Below are 26024 nucleotides of genomic sequence, written 5' to 3'. Positions count from 1 at the left end.
TCTCAAAAAAAAAAAAATGCAAAAATTAGTTGGATGTGGTAGCACATTCCTATAGTCCCAGCTACTCAGGAGGCTAAAGCACGAGCATCGCTTGAACTCAGGAGGCAGAGGTTGCAGTGAGCCAAGATTGCAGCACTGCACCCAAGCCTGCGTGACAGAGCAAGACTCTGTCTCAAAAAAAAAAAAAAAAAAAGGGCTGGGCGCGGTAGCTCACACTTGTAATCCCAGCACTTTGGGAGGCCGAGGCGGGCAGATCACGAGGTCAGGAGATCGAGACCATCCTGGCTAACACGGTGAAACCCCGTCTCTACTAAAAATACAAAAAATTAGCCGGGCGTGGTGGTGGGCGCCTGTAGTCCCAACCAGCTACTCGGGAGGCTGAGGCAGGAGAATGGCGTGAACCTGGGAGGCGGAGCTTGCAGTGAGCTGATATCGCGCCACTGCACTCCAGCCTGGGTGACAGAGTGAGATTCTGTCTCAAAAAAAAAAAAAAAAGAAAAGAAAACAAGAGTGACTCCTCTTCAGCCAGGCTCAGTGTTCTTTCTTGAGACCTGTGTTCAACTGTACTACATGTGTGTCTGCCCAGTGACAATGTTCAATATTTCTTACTATCAATCACAGTCCCCAGAAGAGTGTGAAAGCCACCGTAGGAGCATCTGAACCTCATGAAATTTTCCAAAGCAATGACAATGGGTTTTTTGCCCAAGTAGCCTTTCCCCAATCAGACACTGAGCCCAGCACTGTCCTCTACAATGTCCCTGAGTCTCCCTTATCCAGGTCCTGCCCCCTGAGGCTGCACAAGTAGGTTTCCTGGAGGGAGCCTGTGTATTAGTCCATTCTCATGCTGCTAATAAAGACATACCCAAGGGCCAGGCGCGGTGGCTCACGCCTGTAATCCCAGCACTTTGGGAGGTCGAGGTGGGTGGATCACAAGGTCAGGAGTTCGAGGCCAGCCTGGCCAATATGGTGAAACCCCGTCTATTAAAAATACAAAAAAATTAGCCGGGCGTGGTGGCACATGCCTGTAATCCTAGCTACTCGGGAGGCTGAGGCAGGAAAATTGCTTGAATCAGGGAGGTGGAGGTTGCAGTGAGCCGAGATCACGCCATTGCACTCCAGCCTGGGCAACAAGAGTGAAACTCCGTCTGGAAAAAAAGAAAAAAAAATGACATACCCAAGACTGGGTAATTTATAAAGGAAAGAGGTTTAATTGACTCACAGTTCAGCATGGCTGGGGAGGCCTCAGGAAACTTACAATCATGGTGGAAGGGGAAGCAAACACGTCCTTCTTCACATGGCGGCAGCAAGGAGAAGAATGAGCAAGGGAAAAAGCTCCTTGTAAAACCATGAGGTCTCTCGAGAACTCATTCACTATCACGAGAACAGCATGGGGATAACCGCCCCCATGATTCGATTTGGTTACCTCCCACCGGGTCCCTTCCATGACACGTGGGGATTATGGGAACTACAATTCAAGATAAGATTTGGCCTATAATCCCAGCACTTTGGGAGGCCAAGGTGGGCACGTCGCTTGATGTCAGGAGTTTGAGACCAGCCTGGCCAACATGGTGAAACCCCATCTCTACTAAAAATACACAAATTAGCCGGGCATGGTAGTGCACACCTGTAATCCCAGCTACTCAGGAGGCTGAGGCAGGAGAACCACCTGAACCCAGGAGGCGGAGGTTACAGTGAGCCGAGATCGCACCACTGCACTCCAGCCTGGGTGACAGAGCAAGACTCTGTCTCTAAAAATTAATAGTAAAATAAGAAATGTTAAAAAATTGTTTTGAATGAGATTTGGGTAAGGACACAGCCAAACCATATCAGCCATTCTCTGAGTCATGTCTCTGTTCTGCTTTGCAGGGTGAAAGGAAAGGGGTCAACAAGTACTATCCTCCGGACTTCAACCCTGAGAAGGTAAGGAGCAGGCTCCCCGCTCCGGGTCCACAGTAGCAGAAAGACCCACGTCATCCCCTCCTGGGGTTGGGGTCACTGCTATGGAAGGATGGGAGGCCTCCGAGGTCTTTTTGTCTTCTGCTCGTCACCTGAGTCTCGAGGCTATCTTCACTTTTGGATGGTAACTGTGGCTCTCCTCAGGGACCTGTAACTCCATGTCCAGCATAGAGTATAGTGTGTTTACGGCAGGGGCCCCAGGATAAGGCAGAGTGCACGGATGAAGGGTCAGATCCCCTGGCTTCCCCAGCTCCAGCGCCTCTGGCATCCTGATTGTCCCCTCTACCTGGAATCTCTTCCTCCATTTGACCATACTCTCACTTCCTTAAGTGCTTTTCTCTCAGAGGTCCTCCCTGACCGCTGTCTCATTCTCTGTTGCATTGCTGAGCACTTTATATAACCTCATAGCCCTTGTAACTCCCTCACTTACTCATTTATTGGTGTCTTGTCCATCTCCCCCACTAGAACATTCTCTCCAGGAGGGCAAAGATGTTTGTCTGTCTTATTTATGGCTGTGTCCTCACACAGTAGGTGCTCAGTAAGGGCCCGAGTGTCCCAGCTGCCTCGTCCTGAGTATAGGATTTAGCCTCTCTATGCCAAAGTTTCTCCATATGTCAGAAGGCGGAAATAAATTGAGCTGACCTTACAGAATCATTGAGGGATAAATCCTAGCTACTCGGGAGGCTGAGGTGGGAGGATTGCTTGAGCCCAGGAGGTGGAGACTGCAGTGAGCCATAATCATGCCACTGCATCCTGGCCTGGGCTACAGAGCCAGACCCTGCCTCAAAAAAAAAAAAAAAAAAAAAAAAAAAACCGGGCGTGGTGGCTCACGCCTGTAATCCCAGCACTTTCGGAGGCCGTGGCAGGCAGATCACAAGGTCAGGAGTTCAAGACCACCCTGGCCAACATGGTAAACCCGATCGCTACTAAAAATAAAAAATTAGCTGGGCACAGTGGTCCACGCCTGTAGTCCCAGCTACTCGGGAGGCTGAGGCAGGAGACTCACTTGAACCCAGAAGGTGGAGGCTGCAGTGAGCTGAGATCACACCACTGCACTCCAGCCTAGTGACAGAGCAAGACTCTGTCTCAAAAAAATGAGGTGATGCACATGAAGTCCCCAGCGAATGTTTGCCAGTCTTGTCACCTCACCTCATCCTCCCCATAAAACCTGGAAGTAATAATGACCATTTTACATAGTTGACAGACAGGGGAAACTGAGGCTCAGGAAGGCAAAACGTGAGGTCACTTGCCCAGGGTCCCCTGGCTCTTTCAGCTCATAAATGGGAATGGGGCTGGGCACAGTGGCTAACACCTGTAATTCCAGCACTTTGGGAGGCCAAGGTGAATGGATCACCTGAGGTCAGAAGTTCAAGACCAGCCTGGGTGACATGGTGAAACCCCGTCTCTACTACAAATACAAAAAAATTAGCCAGGCGTGGTGGCAGGTGCCTGGAATCCCAGCTACTCCGGAGCCTGAGGAAGGAGAATCGCTTGAACCCGGGAGGCAGAGGTTGCAGTGAGCCAAGGTCATGCCATTGCATTCCAGCCTGGGCGAGAAGAGCAAAACTCCATCTCAAAAAATAAATAAATAGGAGAGGGACTGTTCAAACTCACATTCCTGGTTCCAAGCCTATGTGTTCCCGTAAGACCTGGATGCCTCCCATATTGCTGTGAACACCCTGTCCTGCAGGACGTAAGAATCAAGGCCCCTCCCACCCATGAGGCACTTGTCCCAAAGCAGTACGGGTGGCAGAAAAGCATGAGCTCCCCCAGCTCCACAGCACTAATCTGCTCCCTCATCCTCTCCACACAGCATGGCTCTCTCAACCGATACCACAACAGCCACCCGCTTCGGGAGCGGGCTCGGAAGCTGTCACAGGGCATCCTCATCATCCGGTAAGGCTCAGCATCACCTGAGGACCCCACCGTCCTGCCCCCATCCTTCAGTCTCAAGGAGAGTTCAGTGCCCTCGTTGGCCCAGTGCTGCAGGGTCTTCAGTCCATAAAGCAGAAAGTCACTGTATCAGTCAGTTATTGCCATGTAACAAAACAATAAGCATTTATTATTGCTCACATGTCTGCAGCTCAGCAAAATACCTCTGCTGGGCTGGGCTGGGCTGGGCTGGGCTGGCCTGATCTGGGCTGGGCTCCCATGTGTTTCCGAGATTTCTGGCTGGGGACTGGCGGGTCTAGCGGGGCCTTGACCTGTACAACTGGGCTCTGCACTGTGTTGTATCTCATCCAGTGGTAGGCCAACCTGGACTTGATCACACAGGACTCTCAAAAAATACAGTGATTGTGGCTGGGCGCAGTGGCTCACGACTGTAATCCCAGCACTATGGGAGGGTGAGGCGAGTGGATCACTTGAGGCCAGGAGTTCAAGAGCAGCCTGGCCAACACAGTGAAACCCTGTCTCTACTAAAAATAGAGAAAATTAGGCTGGGTGCGGTGGCTTACACCTGTAATCCCAGCTACTTAGGAGGCTGAGGCAGGAGAATCGCTTGAACCATGGAGTCAGAGGTTGCAGTCAGCCAAGATCGTGCCACTGCACTCCAGCCTGGCAACAGAGCGAGACTCTGTCTCAAAAAAAAAAAAAATTAGCCGGATGTGGTGGTGCACACCTATAATCCCAGCTACTTGGGAGACTGAGGCATAAGAATTGCTTGAACCCAGGAGGCAGAGGTTGCAGTGAGCCGGGATCGCGCCACTGCACTCCAGCGTCGGGGACAGAGCAAGACTCTGTCTCAAAATTAAAAAAAAAAGTCTCAGCAACACCCAAAGGCAGCTGTCCCTGGACCTGGTCAGTCTGCTTTCGAGCAGTCAGGAAGTTCCTGCTCAGTTACAATGGTTGTGATTCTTTTTCTTCTATGTATCCATTTCCTGTGTAATGTGACTGCAGCAACTCCCGTTCAGAGGGGGCAGTCTAATACCCCACCCCTCAAATCACAACCACAGCCAGTCACAGGTGTGGAGACCCAGGGAGTGTCCAAGTAGACAAGAGCAAGTAAGATGCTGTGTGTCTTTGCAGATTCGAAATGCCGTATAACATCTGGTGCGATGGCTGCAAGAACCACATCGGCATGGGTGAGCCTCCGCCCACCCTCCATTCAGTCCCGCAAACACCAGACCCCCTAACTGCTGGGTGCTGCTGGGGGTGGGTGGGAGGGGCGCCCGAGTGACTGGCTGGCCATGGAAGCTCCTTTGCAGAGGGATTAGGAAGCCAAGCTCTGGCTTCCAGTCCCATCTCTAACTCCTCCCAGTTGGGGAACCCTCAGCAAGTGACAGTGAGCCTCTTTGTACCTCAGTTTACCCATCTGCAAAATTCACATGGCAATGAAATAACCACCCACGTCTGACCCCCTTCAGGTGTTCGTTACAACGCAGAAAAGAAGAAGGTGGGCAATTACTACACAACCCCAATCTACAGGTAAGGGCGGCTTGGTGGCGTCTTGGGAACAGGTGGGGTGGCCACAGGGCGAGGGGACTACAAAGAGCCTGAGTGGGAGGGAACCCATTCCCTGCAGGACTCTCCTGGAAACCGCCCTGGTTCGTGAATCAGGGCACACCCCGCCCCCACCCCACCCCCAACCCTCCATGGCTCCCACCTTCCTCAGGAAAAGCCCAAGTCCTCCCTCTGGCTCACAAGGCCCAGCACACTCTGCCTGTCCTTTCTTCACCCTAACCGCCTCCTGCTGTCCCCCTCCCTGGCCTCTTCATTGTCCCTCACACACCCCAGGGACACACCCACCTCCGTGCTTCCACCTGGAATGCTCTTCCCCAGGTGGCTCCAAGACTCCTCCACCACCCAGGGTTTCTGCTCAAACACCACCCCTCAGAGACACCTTTTCTAAAGTGAGACTCGACACTGGTTGCTTGTGCCCTTGCTATCAAGGTGGCCCCTGCTGGGACGTCAGCCTTGCCACGCGCAGGCTGGCTTTTCCACTACTCAGCAATGTCCCCAGCAGCTGACACTGAGCCTGCCACAGAGCAGCCTGTCTTGGGTGGATTTGTGGAATAAATGAACTAATGGACAAATGAATGAATGAATGAACAAAGGAGCGAATGAACAGATGATGAATGAATGGACAAATGGATGGATGAGCAAATGAACGTATGAATTAATTTAACAAATGAATCAGGGAACCAACAAACATGCACTAATGAATGAACAAATGAATTAACGAATAAATGAACCAAAAAAAGGATGAGTGAATGAATGAATGAACAAACAGCTGAATGAACAAATGAATTCATGAATAAATGAACCAAAAAAAGGATGAGTGAATGAATGAACAGCTGAACAAATGAATTTGTGAATAAATGAACCAAAAAACGGACGAGTGAATGAACAAATTGCTGAATGAACAAATGAATTAATGAATAAAGGAACCAAAAAACGGATGAGTGAATGAATGAACAAACAGCTGAATGAACAAATGAATTAATGAATAAATGAACTAAAAAAGGATGAGTGAATGAATGAACAAACAGCTGCATGAACAAATGAATTAATGAATAAATGAACCAAAAAAGGATGAGTGAATGAATGAATGAACAAACAGCTGAATGAACACATAGGTAATGAATAAAATGGAACAAAAGATGGGTGAATAGATAGATAGAACAAACAGCTAGAATGAACAAATGAATTAATGAATAAATGAACCAAAAGATGGGTGAATGATGAATGGAACAAACAGCTGAATGAACAAATGAATTAATGAATAAATGAACCAAAACAATGGATGAGTCAATGAATGAATGAACAAACAGCTGAATGAACAAATGAAGAAGCCAACTGCAGCCTCACTGACAGAGGTCTGTTCTGGGTGCCGAGGTGTGCCTTTGCCCATGGTTCTACACAGCACACAGTGGGTGCTCAGTGAATTTTTGTCAAATGACACCATTGGGTGGAAAGAAGCAGGCAGAGGTGACAGGGCTGTCCTGGGGCACAGCCATAGCCTCCTGACTCCTGCCCACCGCTTCCTCCCAGGTTCCGGATGAAATGCCACCTCTGTGTCAACTACATCGAGATGCAGACGGACCCCGCCAACTGCGACTACGTGATCGTGAGTGGCGCCCAGCGCAAGGAGGAGCGCTGGGACATGGCGGACAATGAGCAGGTGCTGACCACAGGTGAGCGCCACCCACTTAACTGCCTGGGGTCCCTGGCCCTGAGTCTGCGCTGGGGTCCCCAAAGCCCAGCCAAGCTCTGGTCGTTGCAGAGCATGAGAAGAAGCAGAAGCTGGAGACGGACGCCATGTTCCGGCTGGAGCATGGCGAGGCTGACCGGAGCACGCTCAAGAAGGCACTGCCCACCCTGAGCCACATCCAGGAGGCCCAGAGCGCCTGGAAGGACGACTTCGCCCTCAACAGCATGCTGCGGAGAAGGTTCCGGGTGAGGGGGGCTCCAGCCCAGGGTCAGAGAAGATGCTTGGTGGGCCAGGGCCCAGGTCCAGCCCTCACTGCACCACATCCTAGCTGTGAGCAGGCCACTGGACCCTCTGAGCCTCAGTTTCCCTGTCGGCTACATGGTGATCATGCCCTGTCTTTTTTGTTCGTTTGTTTGAGATGGAGTCTCCCTCTGTCACCCAGGCTGGAGTGCAGTGGCGTGATCTCGGCTCACTGCAAACTCCTCCTCCCAGGTTCACGGCATTCTTCTGCCTCAGCCTCCCGAGTAGCTGGGACTACAGGCGCCCGCCACCTCGCCCGGCTAATTTTTTGTATTGTTAGTAGAGACAGGGTTTCACCGTGGTCTTGATCTCCTGACCTTTTGATCCGTCCGCCTCAGCCTCCCAAAGTGCTGAGATTACAGGCGTGAGCCACTGCGCCAGGCCTTTTTTTTTTTTTTTTTTTTTTTTTGAGACTGAGTTTCACTCTCACTGTCCAGGCTGGAGTGCAATGATGCAATCTCGGCTCACTGCAACCTCCGCCTCCTGGGTTCAAGCGATTCTCCTGCCTCAGCCTCCCGAGTAGCTGGGATTACAGGTGCCCACCACCATGCCTGGCTAATATTTGTATTTTTAGTAGAGACTGAGTTTCACCATGTTGGCCAGGCTGGTCTCTAATTCCTGGCCTCATGTGATCCACTCGCCTCAACCTCCCAAAGTGCTGCGGTTACAGGCGTGAGCCACTGCACCCGACCTGGCCGCCACATTTTAAATGGAACCTCCCAGCCCATCCCCTACCCACCTGTCCTGCATTTTTTTTTTCTCCTTATCACTGTCTCACCACTAGAGGCCAGCTCCACGAGGGCAAGGGTTTTTCCCTGCCTGCCGCTGCATCCCCAGTGTCTAGAACAAAGCCTAGCACAAGGTGGGTATCCCAGAAATATTTGTGGGATGAGGCTGTACGCGGTGGCTCACACCCGTTATCCCAGTGTTTTGGGAGGCTCAGGTGGGAGGATTGTTTGAGGCCATGAGTTGGAGACCAGCCTGGGCAACATAGTGAGACCCCATCTCTACAAAAAAAAAAATTATTTTTTTTTTTTGAGACTGTCTCCCGCTTGCGCCCAGGCTGGAATGCAGTGACACGATCTCAGCCCACCGCAACCTCCACCTCCCAGATTGAAGTGATTCTCATGCCTCAGCCTCCTGAGTAGCTGGGACCCCAGGCACATGCCACCATGCCTGGCTAATTTTTGTATTTTTAATAGAGACAGGGTTTCGCCATGATGGCCAGGCTGGTCTCAATCTACTGGCCTCAAGGGATCCACTCGCCTTGGCCTCCCAAAGTGCTGGGATTACAGACATGAGCTACCAGGCCCAGCCTCTACAAAAATACATTTTTTAAGTAGCTGGGCATGGTGGTGCACACCTGTAGTACTGGATACTTGGGAGGCTGAGATGAGAGAATCGCTTGAGCCCAGGAGTTGGAGGTTGCAGTGAGCTATGATTGTGCCACTGCGCTCCAGCCTGGGTGACAGAATGAGACTCTTTCTCAAAAAAGAAGAGTAAATTGAGACCCCGAGAGTTGCAGCAGTGCCCCCTAGCACACAGAAGAGACAGGGCTTTGACACACACCCCCTGTCTCTGGTGTTCTTGGCCCTCCACACAGGAAAAGAAAAAAGCCATCCAGGAGGAGGAGGAGCGAGATCAGGCCTTGCAGGCCAAGGCGAGCCTGACCATCCCGCTGGTGCCCGAGACGGAAGATGACCGCAGGCTGGCGGCCCTGCTGAAGTTCCACACCCTGGACTGTGCGTAGAAAGCCATGGGGAAAAGCGGGCGGGGAGGCTCAGAGTTGCTTGGAGATGGGGGGGGGTCCTCAGCCTTGAGTGGACTCTAGTCTACTGTAGGGCAGTTCTGGACCCCCTCCTCTGCCGCCCCTGAAATGTCCTCTCCTCTCCTCCAGCCTACGAGGACAAGCAGAGACTGAAGCGAACCGAGATCATCAGCCGCTCCTGGTTCCCCTCCACCCCCGGATCCGCCTCCAGCAGCAAGGTCAGCGGCGTCCTGAAGAAGCTGGCCCAGAGCCGCAGAACCGCGCTTGCCACCTCCCCCATCACCGTGGGGGACCTGGGCATCGTGCGGCGGAGGTCTCGGGATGTCCCGGAGAGTCCCCAGTATGCGGCTGACACCCGCAAGTCTGGGGAACCGCGGGTCCCAGAGGAGGCTGCCCAGGACCGGCCCATGTCCCCCGGAGACTGTCCTCCAGAAACAGCTGAGACCCCCAAGTGCAGCAGGCCGAGGGGACAGGAAGGGAGCCATCAGGACAAGCCCCTGTCACTAGCAGGCTCCTCCCAGGAGGCAGCTGACCCCGACCCCGCAGACACGCGGCACCCCTGCAGCCTCGGCTCCTCCCTCGTGGCGGACTACTCTGACTCGGAGAGTGAGTGAGCAGTCCCCATCCTGAGGACTGGCCCCGCTCCAGAGGCCCGGACACACCCAGGAGGCCCCTCACAGACTGCAGATCCCCGCTCGCCCACCAGCCGTGGGAGAGTTCAGATGCCACCCCCTCCCCAGACCTCGCCTTCCTGCAACCGTGGAGTTATTTATTTGGTCTTGGTGAGGGTGTTTGTGCCTTGTGAGACTCCGTACATTAAAGACCTGTCTCTTCTTCCCTGTCTTGGGTTGTTAGCTGGGCCCTGGGGCTTCCCCCCACAAGCCCCAAGTTGACCACGCTTGACGGGCCTCTCATCAGCAAATTCTAGTATAGGGTCATAGCTGTGACCATGGACGTGGTCCCCTCCCAGAGTGACAAGAGTCTCAAGGTGGTGGTTCAGGTTGGCCAGGAATCAGGACAGACTTCCTGGAGGAGGTGGCATGGGCCGAGTGTGAAGGGTGAAAAGGGGGCCAGGAACCACACACACAAGGCCAGGGACAAGGCACACGGGGTACCCAGGATCTGTGCCACATGCAGTGGGGGCTGGAGCCCACAGGTATGAGCTTTTTATTATCCCCAGCCCAGGGGTGGCCCATGGAAAAGCCCCCCATGCCTGTTACTTTTGGGGGTATTTTTGTTTGTTTTGTTTTTGAGACTGAGTCTCGCTGTCACCCGGGCTGGAGTGCAGTGGCGCAATCTCGGCTCACTGCAACCTCTGCCTCCTGGGTTCAAGTGATTCTTCGGCCTCAGCCTCCCAAGTAGCTGGGACTACGGGTGCCTGCCACCACGCCTGGCTAATTTTTTGTATTTTTAGTAGAGACGGCGTTTCGCCATGTTGGCCAGGCTGGTTTCGAACTCCTGACCTCAAGTGATCCGCCAGACTCGGCCTCCCAAAGTGCTGGGATTCCAGGCGTGAGCCTCAGCGCCCATCCTGCATGTTACTTTTGAATGAAACCGAGCAGAAAATGGCCCAGAAACAGCCGTGCTTCCATCAAGGGGCACACGACCCCCCACTGCCTCCCCCTCAACCTTGGAGAAGGAAGATCATTTAACAAATTCTTTCGTTTGAACACTTGATGTTACCTTGCCACTGGGGATACACCCCTAACTCTAGACTGCAGGATGCTAAACACAGGGCCTGGTATCCAGTAGGCGTCCCATAAATGCTGCCACTTTTGTGGTTTCGAGGAGGCGGCACACTCCGTCCGGGTTTGGCGGGAGACGTGCAGTGAGTTCGGCCACGTGGACCGCGAGTCCTGCGAACCTGCGGGTCGGGTTGGATGCGCATGCGCATGTCCCTTTTTCCGGGGGCGGCTCCGTCCATGGTCCCGCCCCCTCAAGTGTGCGCAGAACTCTTACTCCCAGTGAGTTGTGCTGGGCTTGGTTGCTGCACCATGACCCTGGAGGCGATCCGCTACTCGCGGGGCTCCCTGCAGATCCTAGACCAGCTGCTGCTGCCCCAGCAGAGCCGCTACGAGGCGGTGGGCTCGGTGCGCCAGGCCTGGGAAGCCATCCGCGCCATGAAGGTGCGGCGGGACGGCGGGGCGGCGGGGCTGGAGGTGGGAATGCGCCAGCGCCTGCAGCCTCCGACGCCCGAATCCCTCCCCGCAGGTGCGGGGCGCCCCGGCCATAGCCCTGGTGGGCTGTCTCAGTCTCGCCGTGGAGCTGCAGGCGGGCGCCGGGGGTCCAGGACTCGCCGCACTCGTGGCCTTCGTGCGCGACAAGCTGAGCTTCCTCGTCACCGCCCGGCCCACCGCTGTCAACATGGCCCGCGCCGCCCGCGACCTGGCTGACGCTGCAGCCCGGGAGGCCGAGCGGGAGGGCGCTACGGAGGAGGCGGTCCGGGAGAGGTACGGGGATCTGGTACCAGGCACTGTGCTGAGCAGGAATCATATTGACTCTTTTTAAGTACAGTGACCCATTATACAGATGGGGAAACTGAGGCACGGCGCCCTTAAGTCCCTTGTCCAGGGCCCCAAAGATGGGGCCCGGAGTCTGGCCTGGGCAGCCTGGCCCGGAAACCCAACTCCTTAATCGTGCCTCCCCTGAATACACCCAACCCCTTATCTGCCCTTGGACGCCCTTTCTGGTGTCACCTTGTCCTCTTGATTTCTGCTTTTGAGGAACTTTTTTTCCTGTTCTGGTCCCCTTCCTGCCATCTTTTTCCCCCCACTTCCCTTCTGCTCCAGCCCCTCCCTGCAATGTCACTTTACCCCACCAAGCTCAATCCTGCCTTACAGCCTTCGCACGTGCCATTGGTGCAGGCCAGGTATCCATAGCGCCCTCCTCCACCATCCTATATGATCCAGCTCACCCACTGCTCTCTGCAGCCACTGCTCTCTGCGTAATTCCACCGTCTTTTCCTTCATTTTATTATTCATCAACTGGTTCCCTCACCCCAGTGTCAACTCCATAGGGGCAGAGATTTTTTTGTCGTGTTTACTGCCGAGTCACACTGGAACTGCTCGGTAAACATGTGTTTGGATGAATGAATGGAGTGACACTTCGGTGGCCGTGGCGGAAGGGTCCAGGCCCCACGGCAATGAGAGGCTTTGAGCAGGAGGGCTCCAGGACAGCAGCGCTGGGCAGAGAGGAGGGGTTGGCCTGGGCCCCGGGGCCTGGTGGCTGGTGCTTAAAACTCCTTGTCGGCCCCAGAGTGATCCGCTGCGCCGAGGACATGCTGGAGAAAGACCTCAGAGACAACCGAAGCATTGGGGACCTGGGAGCCCGCCACCTCCTGGAGCGGGTGGCCCCCAGCGGTGGCAAGGTGACTGTGCTGACCCACTGTAACACCGGTGCTCTGGCCACCGCTGGCTATGGTACAGCCCTAGGTGAGAGGGCCTCCTAAGGGGGTAGGGGAGGGCCTTCTAGGACCTTTTTTGGATACAAGAGAAAGAATCCCAAACCCCAACCACTTTCTCCACAAAAAAATGTGAAGGTGTTAGTTCTAGTACAGAAACACTTATAGGGTTGGCTTCAGGTATGGCTAGATCAAGGGGCTCAACCAGTAGCATCAGGACCTATCTATCTCTGTTCTTCAGCTCTGCCCTCCTTCATCTTCAGGTTCCATGAGCTGGCAGGGGGCTGTTAGGGTTCAAATCAGGAGGAAAAGAGCCTCCTGTACTAGAAAAGTATCTCAGGGGTCCACTAGGGCCAACTGCCCATCCTAGAGCAGTCATTCGATGGGCGCTTACTGAGCCATATGCCTAGAGCCAGGGCAGGACGTGGAGTCCAAGAGGAACTGGGGAGAAGGGAGTGAGCAGAGAAAGGTCAGGTAGCTGTGACCAGGAGACAGGGGGAGTGGGCTGTAGGGGGCCAAGGCAGCAGATTCCACATTACCCTAAATCCCCCAGGAAATTTCCCTACCTGCCTGAGTCCCACCTTCATCCCTGGGAACCGAGGCCTTGATGGCAAGACCTCTGCCTTTGATTCATTCACTCACACAGCATTTAGTAAGCACCTGCTGTCCTCAGACACTTCCATTTGCGGGGACGCAGCAGTGAACAAAACAGACAAAACCTCTGCTTTCAGGGGTCCCAGGCAAGCAGCAGGAACAGTCAACAGGCAAGATAAATACAGTTGTCCTTCAATATCCGTGGGGGACTGGTTCCAGGACCTCCCACAGATACCAAAATCCATGGATGCGCGAGTCCATAATATAAAATGCCATCATATTTGCATAACCTGTGCACATTCATATATATATATTTTTTGTTCGTTTGTTTGGTTTTGGTTTTTTTTTAGACAGTCTTGCTCTGTCGCCCAGGCTGGTGCAGTGGCATGATCTCAGCTCACTACAACCTCCGCCTCCCAGGTTCAAGAGATTCTCATGCCTCAGCCTCCTGAGTGTCTGGGATTACAGGCGTGAGCCACTACACCCAGCTAATTTTTATATTTTTAGTAGGGACGGGGTTTCACCACGTTGGCTAGGCTGGTCTTGAACTTCTGACCTTAGGTAATCCGCCAGCCTCAGCCTCCCAAAGTGCTGGGATGACAGGCATGAGTCACCACGCCCAGCCCACCCCTATATTTTAAAACATCTCTAGATTGCATATCATAGCTAGTACCATGTAAATACTATGTATATTGTTGTTATTGGCTAGGTGTAGTGGCGGTGCAGGCCTGTAATGGGGAGGCTGGGGTGGGAGGATTGCTTAAACTCAGAAGTTCTAGACCAGCCTTGGCAACATAGCAAGACCCCGTCTCTATTTTTAAGCCTGTAATGCCAACACTTTGGGAGGCCAAGGCAGGCGGATCACTTGAGCTCAGGGGTTCAAAACCAGCCTGGGCATCATGGCAAAACCCCATCTCTACAAAAAATACTAAAATGAGCTGGTGTAGTGGTATGCACCTGTGGTCCCAGCTATTCGGGAGGGGGCTGAGATGGGAGGATTGCTTTTTATTTAGTTATTTATTTTGGAGACAGAGTCTTGCTCTATCACCCAGGCTGGAGTGCCATGGCACGACCTCGGCTCACTGAAACCTCTGCTTCCTGGGTTCCAGCGATTCTTTTCAAATATTTTCAGTCCACGTAGTTGAGTCCATGGATGGAGAACCCACAGAAAAGGGGGACTGCCTGTACACATGAGGTGTTAGAAGGTGATAAATGCTGGGGCCGGGTGTGGTGACTCACGCCTGTAATCCCAGCACTTTGGGAGGCCGAGGTGGGTGGATCACGAGGTCAGGAGACCAAGACCATCCTGGCTAACGTGGTGAAACCCCGTCTCTACTAAAAATGCAAAAAATTAGCTCAGCGTGGTGGCGGGCGCCTGTAGTCCCAGCTACTCGGGAGGCTGAGGCAGGAGAATGGTATGAACCCGGGAGGCAGAGCTTGCAGTGAGCAGAGATTGTGCCACTGCACTCCAGCCCGGGTGACAAAGTGAGACTCCATCTCAAAAAAAAAAAAAAAGTGATAAATGCTAAGGACAGAGAGCAGGACGCTGGAAGTGTGGGGATTGCTATGCAAAACCGAGAGATCAGAGAACGCTTCACCGAGAAGGTGTCCTTTAAACAGACGTGAAACAGAGGTATGTGAGCATTGGGAAGAGCATACCAGGCAGAGAGAACTGCCACTGCGAAGGCCCCTGGGTGGGACTGTGCTCGGTAAGCCTTGGGCAATCCACGCCTAGTCTAGGAGCCTGCACCCCTAACCAATGGAACCACCTTGTCTGTTTGCCCCTCCCCGGGGCCCTCTCCTGGTGTGCGGGGCCCCCGCAGGTGTGATCCGCTCACTGCACAGCCTGGGCCGCCTGGAGCATGCCTTCTGCACAGAGACCCGGCCCTACAACCAGGGAGCCCGGCTGACGGCCTTTGAGCTGGTCTATGAGCAGATCCCTGCCACCCTTATCGCCGACAGCATGGTGGCTGCTGCCATGGCCCATAGGGGCGTGTCAGGTAAGCAGACAGTAAGTCCTGGGGGGTAAGGCCTGGGGGCGGGGCTCTGGGGCATGGGGCCAGGTAATGACCCCCAACTTCTCATGCACCCCCTCCCCAGCCGTGGTCGTGGGAGCTGACCGCGTGGTTGCCAACGGTGACACAGCCAACAAGGTGGGCACCTACCAGCTGGCCATTGTCGCCAAGCACCACGGCATTCCCTTCTACGTGGCTGCCCCCAGCTCCTCATGTGACCTCCGTCTGGAGACCGGCAAGGAGATCATTATTGAAGAGCGACCAGCCCAGGAGCTGACTGATGTTAATGGGGTCCGGATTGCGGCACCCGGTAAGCCACCCCCTCAGAAAGGCCACACCCCAGCTTCTGGGCACTTCATGGAGGCAGGTGATATGCAGGGCCTTGTCATCCTTCTGGAACATACACAGCTCCTACAAGCCACTTTTTCTTCTTTTTATTTTTTTTCAGATGGAGTCTTGCTCTGTCCCTCAGGCTAGAGTACAGTGGTGTGATCTCAGCTCACTGCAACCTCCACCTCCTAGGTTCAAGCAATCCTCCTGCCTCAGCCTCCTGAGTAGCTGGGACTACAGGTGGGCGCCACCACACCCGGTTAATTTTCGTATTTTTAGTAGAGATGGGGTTTCAACATGTTGACCAGGCTAGTTATAAACTACTGACCTCAAGCAATCAGTCTGCTTCTGCCTCCCAAAGCGCTAGGACTACAGGTGTGAGCCACCGTGCCTGGCCCAAGCCGCTTCTTCTAACAGTTGCATCCTGGAGGTCAGATCCAACATCAGAATTTACAACTAACCCGTTATATGAATGGTCTTGAACGACTGTCTTGCTAATCTCCACTTAGGTTTTCTTAAGAGGAAATAAGAATATCTGCCTGGCCACGTGTTGGTAAAGAAAAACCAAGACGGCCAGGCGAGGTGGCTCACACCTGTAATCCCAGCACTTTGGGAGGCCGAGGCAGGGAGATCGCAAAGTCAGGAGTTCGAGACCAGTCTGGTCAACATAGTGAAACCCCATCTCTACTAAAAATACAAAAATTAGCTGGGCATGGTGGCATCCGCCTGTGATCCCAGCTACTCAGGAGGCTGAGGCAGGAGACTCACTTGAACCTGAGAGGCGGAGGTTGTGGTGAGCTGAGATTGCGCCACTGCACTCCAGCCTGGGCAACAGAGTGAGACTCTGTCTCAAAAAAAAAAAAAAAGAAAAGAAAAAAAAGAAAAAACAAGATATTTCTAGACTTATTTTTATTTTTATTTGTTTATTTTCATAGAGATAGGGTGTCGCTGTGTTCCCCAGGCTGGTCTCGAACTCCTGACCTCAAGCGATCCTCCTGCCTCAGCCTCCCAAAGCACTGAGATTACAGGCGTGAGCTACCATGCCTTGCTGCAAGACTTTTCTTAGCTGCCTATACTTCCTGGCTGTGCAACCATTAGCAAGTTCCCTAAATTCTCTAATTCCCTGAGATCCTCACTGATTCTATCTGTAAAATGGGCTTTGGCTAGAACCTGCTGCATAAACCCAACGGCCATCAGTGAATTAACCCACAGGACGTTTAGATCAATGACTGGCCCTTTAAATATTAGTCCATGCACCCGGATGCAGTGTCTTATGCCTATAATCCCAACACTTTGGGAGGCAGAGGCTGGCAGATCACTTGAGGTCAGCGTTCCAGACCAGTCTAGCCAACAGAGCGACACCACGTCTCTATTAAAAACATACAAAAATTGCCGAATGTGGTGGCTCACGCCTGTAATCCCAGCACTTTGGGAGGCCGAGGCGGGCAGATCACGAGGTCAGCAGATCGAGACCATCCCAGCTAACACGGTGAAGCCCCGTCTCTACTAAAAATACAGAAAACTCGCTGGGCGTTGTGGCAGGCACCTGTAGTCCCTGCTACTCGGGAGGCTGAGGCAGGAGAATGGTGTGAACCTGGGAGGCGGGGCTTGCAGTGAGCTGAGATTGCGCCACTGCACTCCAGCCCGGGCAACAGAGGAAGACTCTGTCTCACCAAAAAAAAAAAAAAAAAAAAAAAAAGGCCGGGCACAGTGGCTCACGCCTGTAATCCCAACACTTTGGGAGGCTGAGGTGGGCGGATCACCTGAGGTCAGGGGTTCGAGACCAGCCTGGCCAATGTGGTGAAGCCCCGTCTCTACTAAAAATACAAAAAAACATTGGCCGGGCGAGATGGCAAGAACCTGTAATCCCAACTACCTGGAAGGCTGAGGCAGGAGAATATCTTGAACCTGGGAGACACAGGTTGCAGTGAGTTGAGATCATGTCACTGCACTCCAGCCTAGGTGATAACAGCAAAACTCCATCTCAAAAAAAACAAAAAAACAAAAAAACAGCCAGGCATGGTGGTGACGTCTGTGGTCCCAGCTGCTCAGGAGGCTGCGGCAGGAGAATCGCTTGAACCTAGGAGGCAGAGGTTACACTACACTAAGGCGAGATCACACCACTGTACTCCAGCCTGGGTGACACAACGAGACTCTGTCTCAAAAAACAATAATAGGCCGGGCGCAGTGGCTCAAGCCTGTAATCCCAGCACTTTGGGAGGCCGAGATGGGCGGATCACGAGGTCAGGAGATCGAGACCATCCTGGCTAACACGGTGAAACCCCGTCTCTACTAAGAAATACAAAAAATAGCCGGGCGAGGTGGCGGGCGCCTGTAGTCCCAGCTACTCGGGAGGCTGAGGCCAGAGAATGGCGTGAACCCGGGAGGTGGAGCTTGCAGTGAGCTGAGATCCGGCCACTGCACTCCAGCCTGGGCTACAGAGCGAGACTCCGTCTCAAAAAAAAAACAATAATAATAATTAAAAATAAAACTAAAAAAATAAGTGGGATAGGCCAGGCACGGTGGCTCACACCTATAATCCCAGCACTTTGAGAGGCCGAGGCGGGCAGATCACCTGAGGTCGAGAGTTCGAGACCAGCCTGACCAACATGGACTGACTAGTAAAAATAGTGGCAGGGCATAGTGGTGCATGCATGTAATCCCAGCTACTCAAGAGGCTGAGGCAGGAGAATCGCTTGCACCCAGAAGGTGGAGGTTGTGGTGAGCCGAGATTGCGCCAGTGCACGCCAGCCTGGGCAACAAGAGCAAAACTACATCTCACAAAAAATAAAAAAATAAGTGGGATAGATGTGTATAGGACTGTGAATTCTCCTTGGGGAGTGACAGTCTAAGAGCGGTGGTGAATCTAAACTTACTATTGCACACAATGTCCGTGCCTGCATGTACTTTTGAGGTGAGAATCCTTAGGTTCTCAAGGACTCCCTAATACCAAGAACCACTGTGATAGAAACAGGTGACCACAACCTGAGAACTTTCACAGAAGCAAATTCCTGCCTCCTTGCCTCCCCTCTCTCCCCTGCAGGGATTGGAGTTTGGAATCCTGCCTTCGATGTCACCCCCCATGACCTCATCACTGGCGGCATCATCACAGAACTGGGGGTCTTTGCCCCTGAGGAGCTCCGGGCAGCCCTAACCACCACCATCTCTTCCAGGAATGGAACCCTAGATGGACCCCAGATGTAACCAACACAGCTCTCCCTAGCCTGCCTCTCTAGGTTTTTTAATACATTTCTTGAATGGCTACCCAAAAGCTGACCTTCCTGCCCCTGACCACACTTGTTCCTAGTGCAGGGAGCTCAGACAGGGCCTTCCATCTACAGCCCAGCATCTAGAGCCAGGCTGCCCAGATTCAAATCCTGACTCTGCCACTTTTTCCACTATATGATCTTGGGCAAGTCACTTCGCCTCTCTGTGCCTTGGTTTCGTAATTTATAAAATGTGGATAACAGGCTGGGTGTGGTGACTCACGCCTGTAATCCCAGCACTTTGGGAGGCTGAGGCAGGCGGATCATGAGGTCAGGAGATCGAGACCATCCTGGCTAACATGGTGAAACCCCGTCTCTACTAAAAATACAAAAAATTAGCCGGGCGTGGTGGCAGGCGCCTGTAGTCCCAGCTACTCGGGAGGCTGAGGCAGGAGAATGGCGTGAACCCGGGAGGTGGAGTTTGCAGTGAGCCGAGATCGCGCCACTGCATTCCAGCCTGGGCCACAGAGCAAGACTCCGTCTCAAAAAAAAAAAAAAAAGAAAAGAAAAGAATTAATTAATTGCCGGGCGCGGTGGCTCAAGCCTGTAATCCCAGCACTTTGGGAGGCCGAGACGGGCGGATCACAAGGTCAGGAGATCGAGACCATCCTGGCTAACCCGGTGAAACCCCGTCTCTACTAAAAAATACAAAAAACTAGCCGGGCGAGGTGGCAGGCGCCTGTAGTCCCAGCTACTCTGGAGGCTGAGGCAGGAGAATGGCGTGAACCCGGGAGGCGGAGCTTGCAGTGAGCTGAGATCCGGCCACTGCACTCCAGCCTGGGCGACAGAGCGAGACTCCGTCTCAAAAAAAAAAAAAAAAAAAAGAATTAATTAATTAATTAAAAAATAAAAAATAAATGTGGATAACACTAGTACCTCCCTCTTAAGGTCAGAGCTGGAGCTAGGGTGACACTTCCAGGGCAGAATTTTAAGAGGACACCAAAAAAGCTCAGCAACCAAGATAAAAAATATTTTAAAGCAATATTTTGTTTTTGGTTTTTTTTTTTTTGAGACGGAGTATCACTGTGTTGCCCAGGCTGGAGTGTAGTGGCGTGATCTCAGCTCATTGCAACCTCTGCCTCCCTGGTTCAAGAGATGCTCCTGCCTCAGCCTCCTGAGTAGCTGGGATTACAGGCATGCGCCAACATGCCTAGCTAATTTTTTTATTTTTAGTAGAGACATGATTTCACCATGTCGGCCAGGCTGGTCTCGAACTCCTGACCTCAAATGATTCCCCCCCCCCCCCCGACCTCAGCCTCCCAAAGTGCTGGGACTACAGGCATGAGCCACTGCGCCTGACCGTATAGCAGTATTTTTTAAAAATCAAAATTAATGCAAAAATTCATGATGAGGCCAGGCTTGGTGGCTCATGCCTGTAATTCCAGCACTTTGGGAGGCCAAGGTGGGAGGATTGCTTAAGCCCAGGTGTTTGAGACCAGTTTGGGTAACATAGCGAGACCTTGTCTCTACAAACAAAATTTTTTTAAAAATGAGCTGGGCATGGTGGCTCACACCTCTAGCCCCAGCTACTCAGGCTGAGGTGGGAGGATGGCTTGAGCCCAGGAGTTCAAGGATGCAGGGTGCTTTGATTGCACTACTGCACTTCACTCTAGGCAACAGAGTGAGACCCCATCTCTTTGAAAAAAAAGAAAAATCCATGATGAACAAAACAAAAAAGATATTTTTTTGAGACAGCGTCTTGCTCTGTTACCCAGGCTGGAGTATAGTGGCGCCATCTCGGCTGACTGCAACCTCCGCCTCCTGGGTTCAAGCGATTCTCCTGCCTCAGCCTGCCGAGTAGCTGGGATTACAGAGTCCGGCACTATGCCCGGCTAATTTTTGTATTTTTATTAGAGACGGGTTCACCATACTGGTCATAGCTGGTCTCGAACTCCTGACCCCGGGTGATCCGCACACCGCGGCCTCCCAAAGTGCTGGGATTACAAGCATGAGCCACCGAGCCCGGCCTAAATAAAATTTTGAAGAGGCTGGAACCCTGCACTTGTGCCTTGAGCTTACTGACCTCAATACCCTGGTTCCACTCTAATTTTATTTACACAATTATGCTGCCGGTCTGCAGGATGTAGTTTGACAATTTGATTATTTTGGATATTAAAATATTTTTTAAGTCTTGAAAATATTGTTTACGATTACCAAAGTTTTTGGACCTTCTTAAATTCCGCACCAGAGGTGAGTGCCGCACCCTAAACCTAGTCTGAGTTTTTATGTGTAAAGATCATAAAACGTTGTAAGTTTTCTAAAACACATAAGCACTCAATAAACGTTAGCTTTATCATTGTCACCTTTTTGTTCGTAACGTTTGAAAACTCCGGCTGATCCACTACTATTACGGGATACTGTCTCTTTAACTCTGTGCCACATTGTATCCCGTGAGTTCTTGCGTTTTTCCGCCCCGCTGTATCCCATGGTTCCCTGTGCCTTCCGGCTACTACTGCCACGCCTCTTCCGTTGCGTGCCGGATCATGGCGCAGGGGCAGCGCAAGTTCCAGGCGCACAAGCCCGCAAAGAGCAAGACAGCAGCGGCGGCCTCTGAAAAGAATCGGGGCCCGAGAAAAGGCGGTAAGGAGCGGCCCGGGGACTTGGGGGCGAGGTGGACCCGCGGCTTCCAGGCCTCACGTGAGCGCATCTTTCCCCAGGTCGTGTTATCGCTCCCAAGAAGGCGCGCGTCGTGCAGCAGCAAAAGCTCAAGAAGGTGTGCCAGGGCGAGAGATGGATCCCGGAGGGCGGCGAGCAGCGAGGGGTGGAGCCCGGAGGACGGCGAGGGGCGAGGGGTGGAGCCCGGGGGTGGGTGAGGAAAGAGGATGAATCCCGGGGACGAGCTAGGAGCGAGGGATAGAGCCAGGGGCCGCGTTAGGAGCGGAGGATGGAGCCCGGGGCGCAGGGGGGCAAGAGGTGGAAGCTGGCAAGGGATAGGGGCTGGGGGACGTGCTAGGGACGAGGGATGAAACCTGGAGGCCTGGCAAGGGAAAGAGCACAGGGATCGGCAAAGGGCAAGGGATGAAACCTGGAGGACTCCCAGCTCTGTGAGCCTTTCTTTTCTTCCTTATGCAAGGGGTGCAGGAACACCACTTACCGTTTCAACAGGGCCTCGTAGAAGCAAGACCTGGCCGGGCGCAGTGGCTCACGCCTGTAATCCCAGCACTTTGGGAGGCCGAGGCGGGCGGATCACAAGGTCAGGAGATCGAGACCATGGTGAAACCCCGTCTCTACTAAAAAAATAGAAAAAATTAGCCGGGCGCAGTGGCGGGCGCCTGTAGTCCCAGCTACTCGGGAGGCTGAGGCAGAAGAATGGCGTGAACCCGGGAGGCGGAGCTTGCAGTGAGCCGAGATTGTGCCACTGCACTCCAGCCTGGGGCGACAGAGCAAGACTCCGTCTCAAAAAAAAAAGAAGCAAGACCTGCGGCGCAAAAAGTGTTCCAATAATGTCAGCCTTTTGCTGTTACTGTTTTCTTTAATGGAACTCAGGAAGGGAGCGAGGTGACATGGGAAGGGAATTGAAAGCCCAGCTTTGTAAACCTCCAAGAACAGCAGAGGGCTCAAAGAAGTGTGAGGTGCGTTGGTTATCGTAATTTTTTTTAAATCAGGATCTCATTGTTGTACAGGCTGGAGTGCAGTGGCCCCATTATAGCTCACTGCAGCCTCAACCTCCTGGACTCAAGCAATCTTTCCGTCTCAGCCTCCCGAGTAGGTAGGATTGCAGGTGCGCGCCAATATGCGGCTAATTTTGTTTTGTATTTTTCGTAGAGACAGGTTTCACTGTGCTGCTCAGGCTGGTCTTGAACTCCTAGCCTCAAGCCATCCTCCTGCCTCTGCCTCCCAAAGTGCTGGGATTACAGGCGTGAGCCACCCTGTGGTGGTTTTTAAGTGTAACATTTATGTGTAGATGGGTGAGGTTGAACTTGTAAAGAAGTTGGAAAGAGATTTAAAACTGGTTGTGGTGGGAGTCAAACCTGGGTTTGAATTGTACTCAAACTGGTTTGAAACCGCCCAGTGATCTTGAGCAAATTGTTTCGCCTCCCCAGAGTGTCGGTTTCCTCAGAACTGGGTACCCAGCGGCCCGCTTACCTCCATGGGGTGGAGAACCTCATACTCAACATGTCCAAAACCAAGTTCCTGATCCTCCCTTCCCATTCTGGCCTTCTCCACCTGTGATCACTTCCTTCCAAATGCCATAGGTCATCCTTGAATCCCTCCTTTCTCTCACATCCCGGTCTCATCCCATCCATTTTGCCCTTAGTTTTTGTTTTGTTTTGTTTTGTTTTGTTGTTTTGTTTGAGATGGAGTCTCGGTCTGTCGCCCAGGCTGGAGTGCAATGGTGTGATCTTGGCTTAGTGCAACCTCTGCCTCCTGGGTTCAAGCCATTCTCCTGCCTCTGCCTCTCGGGTAACTGGGATTACAGGCATGCACCACCACGCCCGGCTAATTTATTTTTATTTTATTTATGTATTTATTTATTTATTTTGCATTTTTAGTAGAGATGGGGTTCCACCATGTTGGCCAGGCTGGTCTTGAACTCCTGACCTCATGATCTGCCCGCCTCGGACTTCCAAAGTGCTGGGATTACAGGCATGAGCCACTGGGCTCGCCCCTATTTTGCCCTTAGAATCAATCCGGAATCCACCTGCCTCCCACCTCCTTGGCCCCTACCTGGTCCCACCCACATCATTTCCCACCTGGACCAGTGCAGCTACCTTCTCTCTTGTCTCCTGGATCCCACCTGGTCCTCTCACAGAAGCCAGAGAGTGCCCATGAGCACCTGAGTCGGCTCCTTCCCTCCTTGGCTCAGAATCCTCCATGGCTTCCACCTCACCCGGGAAAAAGGCCCAGTCCTCACTCAGCCCCAAAGCCCTGCAGAATCTGCCCTTGTCTCCTTCCACCCTCTCTGCTCACTCCCTCTAGCCTTACTGGCCCCTGGCTCCTCCCTCCCGGAGCCCTTCCTGGGCTCCTTGTCCCACCTCAGAACTTTTGCACTGGCTGTTTCGTCTGCCTGGATTCCTCTCCCAATGATCCACACTGCTGCCTTCTTCCAGCTCACTTCAGAGAGTTCTGCCTTGATGGTGACCTGTACCCATCCCTCCTCACTCCTGTTTCCTTTTTGCCATAGCAGCGCTTACCATCCTTTAACAGTGTAACATATCACGCCACTGACGCTTATGTTGTCCCGGTACACGCACTGACTTCCGGCTCCATGACCCCTGCGCCCAGGTACCTGGTTAGCTGTCTCATTGCTGGTGATTGTGGTCATTGGAACTTTTTTTTTTTTTTTTTTTTTTTTGAGATGGAGTTTCGCTCTTATCGCCCAGGCTGGAGTTTGGTGCTGCGGTCTGGGCTCACTGCAACCTCTGCCTCCTGGGTTCAAGCAATTCTCCTGCCTCAGCCCCCCGAGTAGCTGGGATTACAGGCGCCTGCCACCACATCTGGGTACTTTCTGTGTTTTAGTAGAGATTGGGTTTCGCCGTGTTGGCCAGCCTGGTCTCAAGCTCGTGACCTCAGGTGATCCACCCGCTGTGGCCTCCCAAGGTACTGGGATTACAGCCACTGCACCCAGCGGGAACTTTTTTTTTTTTCTTTGAGACAGGGTCTCACGCTGGCCCCCAGTCCGCAGTGTAGTGGAACGATCATAGCTCACTGTGGCCTGGACCTTCTGGACTCGACCACCCAAATAGCTGAGACAACAGGCACGCACCACCACACTGTGCTAATTTTTTATTTTAGTACAGATGCGGTCTCGCTATGTTGCCCAGGCTGGTCTCAAGTTCCTGGGCTCAAGTGATCTTCCTGCCTCGGCCTCGAAAAGTGCTGAGATTACAAGCTTGAGCCACCACACCCAGCCCATTGGAACTCATAGCGGCAGGGCAGGGGCAGTCTGGGGAAGGAGACTGAGCCACTAGTTTGGGGTTCACACTGCTGGTTTTGTCCCACGCCTTTGCCTTAACTTGCCAGTTCCCTTGCCCACCCCTCAGATCCTCAGCTTGCTGTCTGCAAAGCAGAGATGACCTGGGGCAGAGGAGGCGCCCACCTAAAGGCTGGGACCAGAGGCTGTGGGCGCGCTGGATCCCATCCGGTTTAGGGACCTGGGCAAGCAGTGCCTCCTGGCTGCAGCAGACTGCTTCCCCATCCATAAAACGGGCATGAGCAGAGGTTTAGAAGTCAAGGTGCAGAGGTGAAGATTTTTGTGTGTCAGTGGAGGCCCCGGAGAATGCAGGACTTAAACCCCAGCCACCAGACCCACAGTCGGGGCAGTTCGAGGGGACAGTTGCGGATCTAACCGCCTGCGAGCTGTAGCCGAGAAGAGGGTGACAGGTCAGGCCCTCTCTCAGCCCCAGGTCACAGTCTGACTGCCCTGCGCTTGTCCCTCAGAACCTGGAAGTCGGGATCCGGAAGAAGATCGAACATGACGTGGTGATGAAAGCCAGCAGCAGCCTGCCCAAGAAGCTGGCCCTGTTGAAGGCCCCGGCCAAGAAGAATGGGGCGGCTGCTGCCACCTCCTCCAAGACACCTTCCTGAGGACGCTGGCCCCAGCGCAGGCCAACACCCCACCCCCTACCTCCATGTGAGATCTTACAAGTGATCCCACAGGATGCACTGTCAGGAAGTGGACCCCGTCCCCCAGCACTGGGCTTCACCTAGAACTTGAGTGGGGGCCAAGGGTGCTGAGAACCCAGCAGTGACCAGGAAGATACAGTCACCAACTTCATCTGTCCCCATGCCCCTTCCCAGGTCCTGCCTCCACAGGTTTAACCCAGAACAATAAACCTGGCGTTGTCATCCCTCTTGCAGTCCTGTGTTCCGGTGAGCAGGCCAGGTGAGCCCACAAGACTCCATGAGTGACGTGGCCCGGCGTGCCCCACCCCACCCCACCGCCTTTAGCAGTCACATGCCCAGGGGACAGCTGGGCTTCTGCACCCCCGGCCCTGAGCCTGAGAGCCGGGAAAGAGTCTTTTCTCCATTTAACCCCGGGTGACTCCCTCCCTCCTCCTGGCCAGTCCTCAGCCCTGGGGACACAACCAGAGTCAAGCTGGACATCAGTAGGTCAGATGCCACCTCACAGGACCAAGGTGCTGATTAAACCGGAATGCATTTGGAAACCACGTGGTGCTACCGGGATAAAGAGTGCCAACTGGCCGGGCGCAGTGGCTCAAGCCTGTCATGCCAGCACTTTGGGAGGCTGAGACGGGCAGATCATGAGGTCAGGAGATCGAGACCATCCTGGCTAACACAG

At 53.2% G+C, this 26024-nt stretch overlaps 3 protein-coding genes across 13 annotated transcripts in view; all 3 read left to right on the top strand.

Moving 5' to 3' along the window:
- Window positions 1-10012, top strand: part of CCDC130 (coiled-coil domain containing 130) — a 29813-nt gene extending 19801 nt beyond the window's left edge. For 7 of the 10 annotated variants that reach the window (XM_031659829.1, XM_031659827.1, XM_031659825.1 and 4 more), the window contains 8 exons: window positions 1867-1920; window positions 3770-3852; window positions 4984-5039; window positions 5322-5382; window positions 6949-7091; window positions 7166-7353; window positions 9012-9150; window positions 9306-10012. In XM_031659829.1, coding sequence (XP_031515689.1) covers window positions 1867-1920; window positions 3770-3852; window positions 4984-5039; window positions 5322-5382; window positions 6949-7091; window positions 7166-7353; window positions 9012-9150; window positions 9306-9790 — 1209 coding nt within the window. In that variant the 3' untranslated portion in view covers window positions 9791-10012. The remainder of the gene's footprint in view (window positions 1-1866; window positions 1921-3769; window positions 3853-4983; window positions 5040-5321; window positions 5383-6948; window positions 7092-7165; window positions 7354-9011; window positions 9151-9305) is intronic. The other 3 variants (XM_031659831.1, XM_031659830.1, XM_021930774.2) reach the window with 1 other exon arrangement.
- Window positions 10013-11086: 1074 nt separating this feature from the next.
- MRI1 (methylthioribose-1-phosphate isomerase 1) lies at window positions 11087-18776 on the top strand. Of its 2 annotated transcripts, none has more exons than XM_017952257.3 (6): window positions 11087-11302; window positions 11388-11626; window positions 14791-14879; window positions 14994-15170; window positions 15271-15495; window positions 18559-18776. In XM_017952257.3, the coding sequence occupies exons 1-6, from the start codon at window positions 11099-11101 to the stop codon at window positions 18717-18719; spliced, it is 1095 nt and encodes a 364-aa protein (XP_017807746.2). In that variant the 5' UTR covers window positions 11087-11098; the 3' UTR covers window positions 18720-18776. The 2 variants fall into 2 exon arrangements, with proteins under 2 accessions (XP_017807746.2, XP_003915067.2); XM_003915018.5 differs by lacking the exon at window positions 14791-14879 and adding an exon at window positions 12432-12607 and having other exon boundaries at window positions 11090-11302.
- Window positions 18777-20554: 1778 nt separating this feature from the next.
- On the top strand, window positions 20555-25581 carry C20H19orf53 (chromosome 20 C19orf53 homolog). The gene is made up of 3 exons (XM_003915020.5): window positions 20555-21361; window positions 21439-21494; window positions 25163-25581. Exons 1-3 carry the CDS (start codon window positions 21265-21267, stop codon window positions 25307-25309), a joined length of 300 nt encoding a protein of 99 aa, XP_003915069.2. The 5' UTR covers window positions 20555-21264; the 3' UTR covers window positions 25310-25581.
- The last annotated feature ends 443 nt before the right edge of the window (window positions 25582-26024 follow it).

Source organism: Papio anubis, chromosome 20 (genome assembly GCF_008728515.1).
Source record: "Papio anubis isolate 15944 chromosome 20, Panubis1.0, whole genome shotgun sequence".
In the NCBI taxonomy this organism is placed as follows: domain Eukaryota; kingdom Metazoa; phylum Chordata; class Mammalia; order Primates; family Cercopithecidae; genus Papio; species Papio anubis.
The sequence above is the reverse complement of the archived record's forward strand: the minus strand, read 5'-3'. Positions and strand labels throughout refer to the sequence as shown.